The 13,561-nt window shown below is 33.2% G+C and overlaps 1 protein-coding gene across 18 annotated transcripts in view; it reads left to right on the top strand.

The window, feature by feature from the left end:
- The window catches only part of ERBIN (erbb2 interacting protein), a 139,576-nt gene that overhangs the window by 73,263 nt on the left and 52,752 nt on the right, over positions 1-13,561 (top strand). For 15 of the 18 annotated variants that reach the window (XM_078365427.1, XM_078365426.1, XM_078365425.1 and 12 more), the window contains exons 5-8: positions 4,352-4,430; positions 5,835-5,924; positions 6,935-6,991; positions 13,002-13,065. In XM_078365427.1, coding sequence (XP_078221553.1) covers positions 4,352-4,430; positions 5,835-5,924; positions 6,935-6,991; positions 13,002-13,065 — 290 coding nt within the window. Of the gene's footprint in view, positions 1-2,131; positions 2,330-4,351; positions 4,431-5,834; positions 5,925-6,934; positions 6,992-13,001; positions 13,066-13,561 lie in introns of all 18 variants that reach the window. The other 3 variants (XM_078365432.1, XM_078365429.1, XM_035292266.3) reach the window with 1 other exon arrangement.

Below are 13,561 nucleotides of genomic sequence, written 5' to 3'. Positions count from 1 at the left end.
CAGTTTTTGAGATCTAGTTGTTCATAGGGGTCTGGAGTTTAGTTAAGAGAAAAGCTGCGCTAGAGATAAATATTTTTTATCTCTAAATAAATGACTTTTTTTTAAAGTCATTCTGTGAGTTGTCACCATATGGATATTTAAAGCTTGAGATTAGATGCATTTGCCAAGGACATGAAAATGAGTCAAAAGAAGGCTTAAGAATGACCTCTTGTTTTACCCCAACATTTAACAGATCTGGAACAAGAGGAGAAAGTACAAAAGCTATCAAGAAAGAACACTGCTAGTGTACGTGGGAGAAGCTAGTCAAGTAGAAATGTTTGTTTTCCTTACTACCTTTTAGCCTTAGTATCTGAGTTACATAGCAGTTTCTGCTACTAACACATTTGCTGATTAACTTTGAAGACAGGTAACTTCAGCTTGGGGTAGGTCAGGTTTGAGGCACCTGAACAAAATATAATGGGCATTTGAAAATTCTCAGCAGCAGCTAAAGAAGAAGGTGGGAACTGGAGATAACAGATTTAGAACCTAGGAATATATATGGTAGGAATTAAAGTCAGACTAAACACATTGCCAGCAATTTTCAAAAGTAGAAAACCAGTGTTTCAAAACTATTTGCTTAGGGCAAAATACTACTGTGTATCTGAAAACCAGTAATTATTTATAATTTATAATTTCACAGGCATTTGTGGAGTACTTTTTATTAACGACATGCTATGGAATAAAGAACTTTAAGATATAAAAATATGAAGTATTCATTTGTATTTGTGGGAGATGATGCAAGCATTAATTTCCATTAAATAATATTAAGCTAATAAATATTTTTATGTGAATTAAATACAATATTTATAACTTAAAACTCTTGAAATTATTCTCCATATGGTATTTTAGATCAGTAGAACATATTATATGGTCTTAGCTCTTTTTCTCTTTAGATAGACTTTATCATATACTAAAAATACTATAACTCCTAGAAATAATATCTCTACTTGGCTGTTTCAAAAATACTTTATAGATTTTAATAAAAACCAATAAAGATGAGATATTCAGCAAAATTTTAAAATGAATTGGGATGCCAGTGAGAACAGTATAGAATGTTTTCCTGCCCACCCAAACGTGGAATGTTTCACTTTTTAAAAAGTATATATAAGGAATTATACACCACAACCAAATCCATTCCATGTATTCAAGGTTGAATCATTATTTGAAAATCAGTGTAATCCACCACATCAGTAAACATATAATTAACTCAGCAATTCCAGTCTTAGGTATTTACCCAAGAGAAATGCAAACATTTTCACAGAATGACTTTTAAAAAAAACACAAAAATGTTCAGTGCGACTTTTTCATAGTAATTCAAAACTCCGTTTGCTTACTCTGTAACTCTACAACTCTACATTGGCCCCGTAGCACCACACATATCCTAGAGCTTCACTGCTACCAGTTACCACTACATGCTCTCCGTAGGCTCTGCAGTAGCAGACACTGCCCTTTCATTTAAAAAATATTTATTCAGTTCAGCAAAGGGGTGCTCTTGTAATATATTAGGAGCACCATTTTAATCCATTCTCAATGGAATGATCACTTAAAGACAGTTGTTCGTTGAAGAACTAATAAAGACTTCACTCCTAAGGAAAATCTTCAATAACTTAAAGTATTTTGTACGTAAATGAATGAGAGAAAAGAAGATGGTAGGTAAGTGAAATTCAGCAAGCATTTGTTATACAAAGATACAAGGTACTAAATAGTTACACGTTACATATACTTAAAGTGGAGAATTGAGTAAATCTAAACAAAACCTACTAGTAATAATACAAAGAGCATACAAGTACTACAAAATAATTCATTGCATAAATGCCCTAAAATGTATAATTGAAGTTTCTGGAGAGTGAGATTTCATTGAGTTTAGAAATCAGGATAGGTTTTCAGAAGAATCTTCTGGTTTTACTGGGAGGAAGAGCGTTCTAGGTAAAAAGAATGTCTTGTAGATCACTGTTAATTTGGGGGCTTGGAATAGGATTGGCAAGTTTGTTTTGCCAGTAAGAAAATTCCCATCTCCCGTCTATAAAAGAAACATCTCCCATATTCCTATTTTGTCATCTTTTTATTAAAAATGACTTGTTTCTGTTTAAAGGGGGAAGAATGAATGATACAAAGCTACTAAGTTTTGAAAGAGATTAAATGAAAAATAAATTACCAAAATCAATACAAGAAGTAGAGAACTGAAAAGGCCAGGGAATGCAACATTAAATTGAAGTAATAGTAAACAAATAAGTTCCAGTTAAAAATTCTATGTTTAGCATTTCGAACAACCACCAAACTATTTTCCACAGTGCGTATATCAGTTTGCATTCTTAACAGCAATGTGTGTAGTTCCCAGTTTCCCAGCATCCTCACAAACACTTGTTACTTTCACATATTCCATTTCTTTGTTAGGTCTCATGAATCCTTAGTCTTCCTTTAGTTACTCCAGTCTTCCTTCTTTGTCTTTTTTTTTTTTTTTTTTTTGACCTTGATAGTTTTGAAAATTATTGGCCATTTATTTAATAGAATTTTTACTTTATTTGGATTCGTTTGATGCTTGCTTGTGATTAAATTCAGGTTGTATGTTTTTGGCAAGTATATGCCAAAGCGATATGTTATTGTTTCTCAGTACACCTCACATTTGTTGCCAAATGATGATGATGTTAACTGATAATGCCAACTTTGAAGCAATTTTTAAGGTTAAAGTGGTGCTTGTCAGATTTCTTTACTGTAAAGCGAATTTTTCCTTTTTAATTGCTAAGTGTTTTGTGGAAAGAATATTTTTGAGTCTCTGTTAATACCATGTTGATCGTCATACTTTTACCCACTAGTTTCAGCATCCATTGATGAGTTTTGACTGAAACAGTTACTATTATGTCATTTCCTGTTTGGTGGTTTTGCATCATTCATTTTTCATCACCTGACATTCTATATATGATACTGTGATAGACTTAGTGATGAAAGTGAAAGGGTCTGAAATGGTTCTCTAATGACAGTTCTGTTAATCATATCATGTTAATGGAGCAATAGGCTTTACAAACACAGGCTATATAAAATTCATTTTTGGAATGTTTTAAATGTTGTTAGTTAGCATTCCTTTAGTCTAGATTAGAACAGTGCTTCTTAAAGTTGATCTGTGGACCAGTGGTAGTCCACAAATTATTTGTTACTTTATTTTGGCTGCGATAATTTCAGGGAATGAGTAAATGTTCAGAATCTTTCACTACAGTTGGACATTATTCTAGTCGTACAGTATTTTGTAAATGTATTGGTCCACAACAGATTGGAAAATTTAAAAACCATAATCCCTTACCTCATTTGTCTTGAAAAGCACTGATCTAGGATACTCAAAAGCTGAAATGTCTAATAGATCTATTGAATATCATCCATCATTGTATTTAGAAATAACTGCATTTTAAAGCAGTTATCATATTTTGAGCATGACACTGGCTTATGTGAAGGAAGAAGGTTGAGAAAAGGGGAATATAAATATAGTTAGGAAAAATAGGATAAGTGCAGGAAAGAGAAAATAATTCGTTATCTTATGGATAGACAATGCTGCCTTCAGGCATATCCATTGGCATATCTGATGTAGATTGTCTTCTTCTTCTGTGTGCAGCTGTATTTTCAGCTTTGCTTACAAATATTAGGAACCAGCTCAATCAAGGGCCCAGCATTTAATAAAAACAATCCTTGGCCTGCGTGGTGGCTCTTAGTAATCTCAGCATTTTGGGAGGCCGAGGTGGGTAGATCACCTGAGGTCAGGGGTTTGAGACCAGTCTGACCAACATGGTGAAACCCCATCTCTACTAAAATACAAAAATTAGCTGGGAGTGATGGTGGGTGCCTGTAATTTCAGCTACTCAGGAGGCTGAGGCAGGAGAATCACTTGAACCCAAGTGGCAGAGGTTGCAGTGAGCCTAGTTTGCGCCACTGCACTCCAGCCTGGGTGACAGAGCAAGACTCCCTCAAAGAAAGAAAAGTCCTTTTTTAAAGTGAGAGAAACAGAAAGAACGTTAAATGTTCTACAGTTTATGTCCTTAATATCACATGGAGAAGGCACTAATTTTCAGAAGAGATAATAGAAGGAAAGAAATGTAAAAACCAGTCAAAGTAATTAGCAGTTATAAACAGGCAAATGAAAAAAAGAGGAAAGAAAAAGAAATCGTTGTGGAGGTCATTGTTTAGTTCACAGTCGTGTCAGTTCATCTAGTTCCTTGTTAATTAATTGGTAAATTACTTTAGAATCTGGAAGGTGTATATTATTGCTACTGTTATTATTTAGGCCTTTATAATAGATCTTTTAATTTGATCATTGTTTGTTTTCTAGGAATACAGGAGTTTCCAGAAAATATAAAAAATTGTAAAGTTTTGACTGTTGTGGAGGCCAGTGTAAACCCTATTTCTAAGTAAGTTCTGAGATTAATTATAAATTACTTTTGTGAATAAAACAATTATGAAACAGTAGTAGATATTATTGTACCTATTTTAACAAAAAGTTTATCTCAATCTTAAGTCTGTACAAAATACCAATTTTAGAGTTAAAAAGGAATCTTTTAAATAATTTTTCTAACCCCATATACCACTAACATAAAATTGTTATCCAAAAGAGATACTGAGAGTGTTTTGCTCCAAGTTTTACAGATAATTAAAAGTCAGAAGTGAGACTAGAATCCTCATTTCCTCATTCTTTGTTATTTACCTGCTAGAAGAGTCTTTGCCTTCAAATCAGGTGTGTGGTGCCTTTAAACTTTTGAAAACCATAAAGTAAACCAAAAGTTTCTTCACAGTTTTAATAGAAGGCAAAACAACAAGAAACAAAAACAAAACAATAACAAAAAAAGAAAAACTGTGCAATTTGTTGCAATGTATCAGATTGTGAATGCCCTTTTGCTATGGTGATGACTGAAAACAAAGGTTTCCTGGCACCAAGACTGTTAAATTTTGTGAAAATGGAATGGTGAAGCAAAAGATGGGTAGAAAGAAGCATACCAATCCAGAACAAACATGTAAAGATTATGTATAGTCTCATATGAAAATACTGCTCTTAGCATCAAATTCTAGATCTGTACTCATTTCATAATCAACAAAAAATAGAAGTAAAGCTAATACATGTAGATTCTTACATGGCCCTAACAGTCACTCAGCTTTAAATGTTACTTGTTTTCGTTTGCTTATTTTGAAACCCGTATAATCTTTGAATTTAGGAGGCAAATGTTGAAATTGAAAATAATCCAAACCAGTGGTTCTCAACTGGGGGCTGTTGTGCCACAGGAGACTTTTGGCACTTTTTGGAGACATTTTTTGGTTTTCATAATGGGGTATATGTGTGCATACATGCACACTATTGGCATCTAATTTGTAGAGGTCAGTGTTATAGCTAAACGTTCTACAGTGCACAAGATAGCTCATGTACAACAAAGAATTATTCAGCCCAAAAATTCTGTGCCAAGGTTTAGAAATTCTTATCTAGTCCTTTTAATTGAGAGTAGATAAGGTAGATTTCAAGAGTGCCTGCTGATTTCAGAGTTGTATCCTAAATATATTTTTATGTATTGTGGCTCATTCATAGTTGACTGTTTTGTTCAGATTTTACATTATTAAAAAAAATTACCTCATTTTCTGTTTACAAAGTGACGAAGATACATTGAAACAAGTAAGTTATTATAGAAGGCAAATCTTTGAAGAGGCTCTCATAAAAGTAAAGAAATGATTGTTATCTGTTGGAAAAATATCTTATGGGAGTCTTAGATTTTAATAAGAGACTGAATTTCTTATATGAACTAATTTAAATTTTGGTATGTTTTATATAGGCTCCCTGATGGATTTTCTCAGCTGTTAAACCTAACCCAGTTGTACCTGAATGATGCTTTCCTTGAGTTCTTGCCAGCTAATTTTGGCAGGTAAATTATGGTTTCTTTTAAAACCTTTTATTATTAGCTCTTATAAAGTTTACAAAACTATAAGCTGCTTTGGTAGTACTACTAATTATAGTTTCATAGGCTCTTTTTAAATTATTCCCAAGCATTGTGACTTTTATAGTTTCTTTGGTGACTTTGAATTAATTTTTCCAAGTAAACAATAATCAGTGAGAGTTTAAGAGAAAAAAAAAACGTTTTAAGGTGGCCGAAACAGGAAGTTTCAGTGAGACTAATTTCTGTATGCTTGAGATACTGAATGTTACATTCTTAGCATTATGTTCTAAAATGATTTAATAATTGGGTGATCTGTCTTCCCCCATAGAGTCAAAATTCTTGAGAAAAGGGAATCTGTTTCTGGGACGACCTCATTGTCTCCCTGCCACCCTCAAGTCTCTGAGTGATTTTTTAAAAATAGATGAATGTATAATAGATATGAAGTTATTACTGAATTTAAATTAACTACTAGAGAAATGTTAATTTTTTAACCATCTTTTATCTAAAAGTCATTGATGTACTTGTCAGGTTGCTCTTCCGTATCTGGCACTTGCATCACTTAATCTGTTCATTTTCCCTCCAGCTTTAGTAGAATGTGCATCAATGAAGTGCCAGAGCATTTCTCTCCTTCTTTTGTTTCTTTATTTCTTCTCAGAGCTGCACTTTAGAGTTGCATTATTGCTCTTGAATCTACCAAGAGTTAACAATTTTTGGTAAAAGGTATGAAATGCTGGAGGATTGATACTTTGGAATAATCACTTTATCACTTTGAAAATGTGTGGAAGTGCTAACCTTTTTCCTCTGACCATAATTCTGATGAGCAGAAATAGTCTTTTCTTCCTTTGTATTTTATGTTGTATTCTGCAATTTTTAATATATTGCTTTGCATATAGTAATTATACAATTACATTGCTTCCTTTAAAACATAAGAATATGACATTAATTTATTAAATTCATTGTCTTTGTCCTAGATACATGATTTGTTCTTTGTATTGCAGATTAACTAAACTCCAAATATTAGAACTTAGAGAAAACCAGTTAAAAATGTTGCCTAAGTAAGTAAAGATGCTATTCTTTTAAAAACTTAATTTATAATTTTTAATGCTTAAGTCTTTAAAAATGTAAATTTTTATTACCTAAAATGTGATGCAAGTTATTTGTAAATCTTGTGTGGTCATCATAGTTTAATTAGGTGTTAAAATATTAAAATGTATGCATCTGTTGTTGGTGCTTAATGTGGTACTGTATTGGTAATGATTTATAGCTGTCTGAAATGCAGTCTTATGTGTGACATAAAATTCAAAATAATGAAGTATGTAAAGCCCACCTCAGTTCTGAATAGAAATCCCAGGTTCATCTTCTAGAGATCGTACACATATTGCCCATTAGAAAGATCCATTGGGTCTTCATGTGAAGCCTGATAATGATAGAACTTGATTGTCTGGCTTTCTAGTGTATTGTAAATTAGAAATGGGATCATTGGTTCCCTAATGGTAAGCTAACATCAACAAGAGATAGCAATCCAAGAGCAAATAAAGACTTAATTATAAAAGAAACAGATCTATAAACTCAAAATGTACTGTAGTCTCTGGCCATTTATTGAAAAATATCTTAAAACACTATGACTGCATTGCTATAGTATTACAGTTAAAGGGTTGGCAAATTACAGCCTGTGATAAAATCTGGCATACTGTCAATTTTTATAAATGAACATTTGATTGGAACACAGCCACATGCATTCATGTACATATTGTCTGTGGCTGCTTTTGCTCTACAGTGATAGAGTGGTTGTCACTACTCTATCACTGTAGGCCCTAAAATTTTTTAGGTCTACAGGACCTAAAATATTTACTGTCTGGCCCTTTACAGAAAAAATTTGCCAACTCACGTTGAAATTACATCATCAAGATTTGTTACCACCCAGCCTGGACAACAAAGCGAGACCCCCATCTCTATAGAAAATTTAAAAATTAGTCAGGTGTAGTGTCATCTACTATTGCCTATCTTTAGTCCCAGCTACTTGGGAGGCGGAGGAGGGAGGATTGCTTGACCCCAGGAATTTGCACTTGTAGTGTGCAACGATTGTGCCATTGCATTCCAGCATAAGAACAGAGTGAGACCCTGTGTCAAAACAAAGGGACAAACAAACTTCTCACCTCTTCAGAAGGAAAATACTGTTCTGTTTACTCAGCTTCTGTGACATATTTATGTCTGTTACAATATTTGCTGGTTAATGTTAATGTATCTGTTTTTATTGTATGTCACTCTCTTCTTCCCTGACCAGCATGTAACATGCATGTATGTGCATGTATCTTCCCCTCAATTTCCCGTGATTATCTGTGAGGACAGAGACTATCTATTTTTTTATTCCAAAAGACGTATGTTTAATTGAGTAATTGACTGCTGAATGCATAGATGAATTTTTATAGTGATGATGTTAGTATAAGTTAAAGTCAAATCATAATCCATATTAAAATTCAAAAAGATATGTATATATTACAGATTTGATACTTTCAGTGATAATTCCTTAGCTGAAAACGTGACTAGTTTCTAAGAAATTTGAATAACCAAGATGTAAATTGTTTACTGTAATAGCTAAGCTTACAATTACTATGTGATATCATAGGCAATCAACTGATTTTAACACCCTTTAGAGATTCAAATTAGACTCTCAGTGAATTTGCAAGTATTCTTTTGCCCTTTTAAGATAATTGTTTTTAATTGAGGCTTTTAATATGTTTTTATTGAGGTAAAATATATGTGTAAAATTTACTGTCTACCATTTTTAGGTGTACATACATTTATATTTATATTCTTTTCCCTTCATTTCTTCCTCCACGACCATTCTCAGGCTCTGGTAATCACCATTCTACTCTTTATCTTTATGAGATCTACTTTTTGTTTTTTTTGGAGACAGAGTCTCACACTGTTGCCTAGGCTGGAGTGCAGTGGAATGATCTCAGTTCACTGCATTCTCCGCCTCCCAAGTTCAAGCAATTCTTGTTCCTTAGCCTCCGGAGTGGCTGGGACTACAGGCATGCACCACCATGTCTGGCTAATTTTTTGTATTTTTAGTAGAGACAGGGTTTTGCTATGTTGGTCAGACTGGTCTCAAACTCCTGGCCTCAAATGACCTGCCTGCCTCGACCTCCCAAAGTGCTGGGATTACAGGCCTGAGCCACTGCACCTGACCTGGGATCTACATTTTTTAGCTTGCACGTATGAGTGAGTACGTGCAATATTTGTCTCTCTATGCTTGGCTTATTTCATTTAATGTAATGGCCTCCTGATCAACCCATGTTACTGCAGGTAGCCGCTTTTATGGCTGAATAATATTCCATTCTGTATATATATTTTCTTTATCCATTTATCTGTTGATGGTTAAATGGATTCCATATTTTGGCTGTTGTGAATGGTGCTGCCATAGACATGGGAGTTCAGATAACCCTTCAATATACTGATTTCCTATCTTTTGTGTATATACCCAGTAGTGGAACTGCTGGATTGTATGATAGTTTTCTTTTCTTTTCTTTTCTTTTTTTCCCTAAACTTCTATACTGTTCTCCATAGTGGCTCTACTAATTTACATTCCCACCAATTGTTCAGAGATTCCTTTTTGTTCACATCCTTGCCAGCATCTATTATTGCCTATCTTTTTGATATGCTATCTTATTGTAGTTTTCTCTGATTAGTGATGAACATTTTTTTATATACCTGTTTGCCATTTTTATGTCTTCTTTTGAGAAATGTCTATTCAGATCTTCAGCACATTTTATACTAGAATTTTTTTGCTATTGATTTGTTGAAGCTTCTTATATATTCTGATTATTAATCCCTTGTCAGATTGATATTTTGCAGATATTTCTCCCATTCTTTGGGTTGTTCATTTTGTTGATTGTTTCCATTGCTGGGCAGTTTTTTAACTTGCTGTAATATCCCTTTTGTCTATTTTTGTTGCTCTGATTGCCTGTGCTTTTGAGGTCTTACATAAAAATCTTTGTCCAAACCAGTATCCTTGATATTGATACTGGGAATTAACATTCTCCAACGTTTTCTTCTGATAGTTTCATAGTTTTAAGTCTTTGATCCATTTTGATTAATTTCTATATATGGTGACAGATAGAGATCTAGTTTCATTTTTTTGCATATAGTTATCCAGTTTCCCAGCATCAGTTATTGAAGAAACTATCTTTTCCCCATTTTATCATCTTGGCACCTTTTCTAGGATGAGTTGGCTGTAAATGCATGGATTTATTTCTGGACAAATGATCCATTGGTCTCTATGCCTATGTACTGTCGAGACCAGCCTGACCAATATGGTGAAACCCTGTCTCTACTAAAAATACAAAAAAAGTAGCTGGGCATGATGGTGCATGCCTGTAATCCCAGCTATTCGGGAGACTGAGGCCTGAGGCAGGAGAATCACTGGAGGCCGGAAGGTGGAGGTTGCAGTGAGCCAAGATTGCACCACTGCACTCCAACCTGGGTGACAGAGCAAGACTCCATCTCAAAAAAAAAAGTTGTCTGTGAACAAGGCTAATTTTGACTTCTTCTTTAACAATTTGGGTACTCTTTATTTCTTTCTCTTTCCTAATTGCTTTTGCCTAATTATAACTTTGGAAACCTCACAAACAAGAGGTTACAGTTTTAAATATTATAAAGTCATGTGCATTAGGTTATGTGACTATATCAAAAACTAGAGCCATGGAAAGAGCTGTTGTTTTAGATACATAGTTAAGTGACATTTAATGTTGCCTAAAGAATACTGGAGGGCACAGTACCAAATACACAAAAGATGTTTTACTTTGCCTTTGAGAGGAGAAAGTAAAATAAGTTAAATGCAAATGAATTTTAGAAAATGATGGCAGAAAATTTGAGGGATATTGTTTGTTTTCTCCTTGAGATAGGCAGCTAGATCTTATTCTAGAATGCAGTTTTATTTCTGAGATTTCTAAATGTATGAATACAGCCAAAGTTGTCAGTATTGACTATAAAGAGTTGAGGTGGAGATACTTTTTTGGCATGACAGTATATTTTCTTTTTTATTATATATCTGTGTCACTCACATTTTTCTAAAATTGTTTTAAAATTTAACTTTACTAGGCCATCATCTATAATTGAATTTTTCTAGTGCACTACTTTTTATTTTTGTACCCTATTCTAAAAGTGTTATACTCTATTTTTCACAATTTACCTCCATCGATATTATGTGCTCAGTAGTTGCATGTGAATTTTCTGTTACCTTGTCATTATAACAATATCGAAGCAAGAAATGTAACAGTATGTTTTGTTATTTCAGTCTTCTCTTCCTCCTCACATTTCTCTTTACTTTTTGCAAATCTCTACCTGGTATAGTTATTTGAATATAAGAAATTACTAACATAGCATGTGATTTAATACATCTGGAGAAAGATCCTGGTAACACCTTTTGCTTGTTATGAAGGAAGCTAGAACTTAACAGGTTTTCTGGGCAAAGATGTGAGTAAGGAAGTAGAATTATAGTACCTAAGAATAGGCACTTAGTCTCAGTGAAAGCAGTTTTATAAAAATTGGCATTGTAAGATGAATTGAAGGGGTGCTGACAGAATGGCATATTTAAAACGTAAAGGGAAAATTCTCTTCTAATGTAGACCAATAACAGTGTCATTACAATCATGGTGTCTGTTATATTTTTTAACTAAAAAACTGGAGAAATGTTACAACTTTTATTTTACTTATTCCTAATTTTCGTTAAAATTCCAAAGAAGATAGAAATAGTCTGTGTTGTTTGTGCCATAAATAAAAAGTACCTGTGGATTTTAAATGATACTCATTTTCAAAGTGTTAACATATTAATGTAATATACTGATACTGTGATTATAACTATATTTTGCTCTCATTTTGTCATATCCTACAAAATCTATAACATAGAATTTCTTATCTAGGTAACTGGTATCATCTCAATGTATTAAATAATAAGGGTTATACAAAAATAGCAACCTAAGACCATAAATGTTTGCTTGAATTAGTTTCAAAAGTACCTTTGTTAAAGGAGAGATTAAAAGATAAAAGTGCAACATAGTTTATTTCATTACAAAACTGGTTTGTATATCTTTCAAGTGTCTGTAGTTTCCCAGAAGTGTTGATGTTAAGTTGGAAGTTAAGAATGGTATATTATTGCTTTTATTTAAAATAAATGTCAACTACTAATTTTGATTCATATAAAACTTTATTTTGAATTGTACTGGCTTTTAATTTGAACATGTGGGGGGTAATATACCATGTACTGTTCTTAGCATTTTGAAAATTTTCAGTTACAGTTATCTTAAAGTCTTACAAATATATGAGCAGTTTTGAAAAAGGATTTTTGTAATTATGGTAGTAATTACTGTGCATCTGCCAAAATTTATTAGGTGACTTGTACTATATGAAAGTTTATTACATGAAGAAGTGGAAACTCATTATTCATATTCTGGCCTGTGGGTTTAAATTTATTGCAGTTGCTTCTTAAAAATATAAATGGAAAGAGCGATGAAAAGACAAATTAAGATGATAGTGGATAATTCATTTTATCTAGAAATCTTTTAAAATTTTTTAGAAAATATATTTTTATGTCTGGGCATGGTGGCTCACACCTGTAATCCTAGCACTTTGGGAGGCCAAGGCAGGTGGATTACCTGAGGTCAGGAGTTCAAAACCAGCCTGACCAACAGGGAAAAACCCAGTCTCTATTAAAAGTACAAAAAAGTTAGCCGGGTTTGGTGGCACATTCCCGTAATCCCAGCTACTTGGGAGGCTAAGGCAGGAGAATCGCTTGAACCAAGGGGGTGGAGGTTGCAGTGAGCTGAGATTGTGCCATTGCACTCCAGCCTGGGCAACAAGAGCGAAACTCTGTCTCCAAAAAAATATATATAATATATATATAATTTCATATATTATATATATGAAATATATACATTATTTTGTCAACATGTGAAAGCCCATAAATAACTACATAGTCCATAAAGATGTTTTAAACTATGTTTTGAAAGCTTCCATGTAATTGATATTTTTGTGGTTAATTTTTTATTACTCCATTGTGAATAGAACCATGAATAGACTGACCCAGCTGGAAAGACTGGATTTGGGAAGTAACGAATTCACGGAAGTGGTAAGTTCTCATCAGTCTCACTTTCCCTAAATTCTTATATTTGATCAAGAACGAAATGTGAAAATTAATGTATTTCTCTTAAAAATTAGATAAAGGTTTACTTTTTTTTCCTTTTGTTACAAGATATGAAAATTCTTAGGCAGAATTTTTCAGACAGATACAAAAATTAACCAGACAGATAAAATTCTGACCAAAAGTGAGGATAAAATGTAAAATCAATGAGAGGTCCATGGAAGAGATACTTAAACAATTTTTAGCATAGGAAGCAGAAAATTTGAGTGATTATAAAGTGAGAAACATCAGTCTAGAATGTAGCAGGTAAAAGTAGTTTTGAATCAGAGATAGCTCCATGGGGTATTGCTTATGTATTTATTCAGTAATAAGATACTTCTCTATAATGTTACTTAATAGCTAAGGGGAAAATCATTGGGTGAAACAACTTATTTTTGAAGTGGTAATGAGAACCTTTTTATTTGTGCTTTGTATGCCAAGTGCA

Source organism: Callithrix jacchus, chromosome 2 (genome assembly GCF_049354715.1).
Source record: "Callithrix jacchus isolate 240 chromosome 2, calJac240_pri, whole genome shotgun sequence".
Taxonomy (NCBI): domain Eukaryota; kingdom Metazoa; phylum Chordata; class Mammalia; order Primates; family Cebidae; genus Callithrix; species Callithrix jacchus.
Note: the sequence above shows the minus strand (reverse complement) of the source record. Positions and strands in the feature narration are given on the sequence as shown.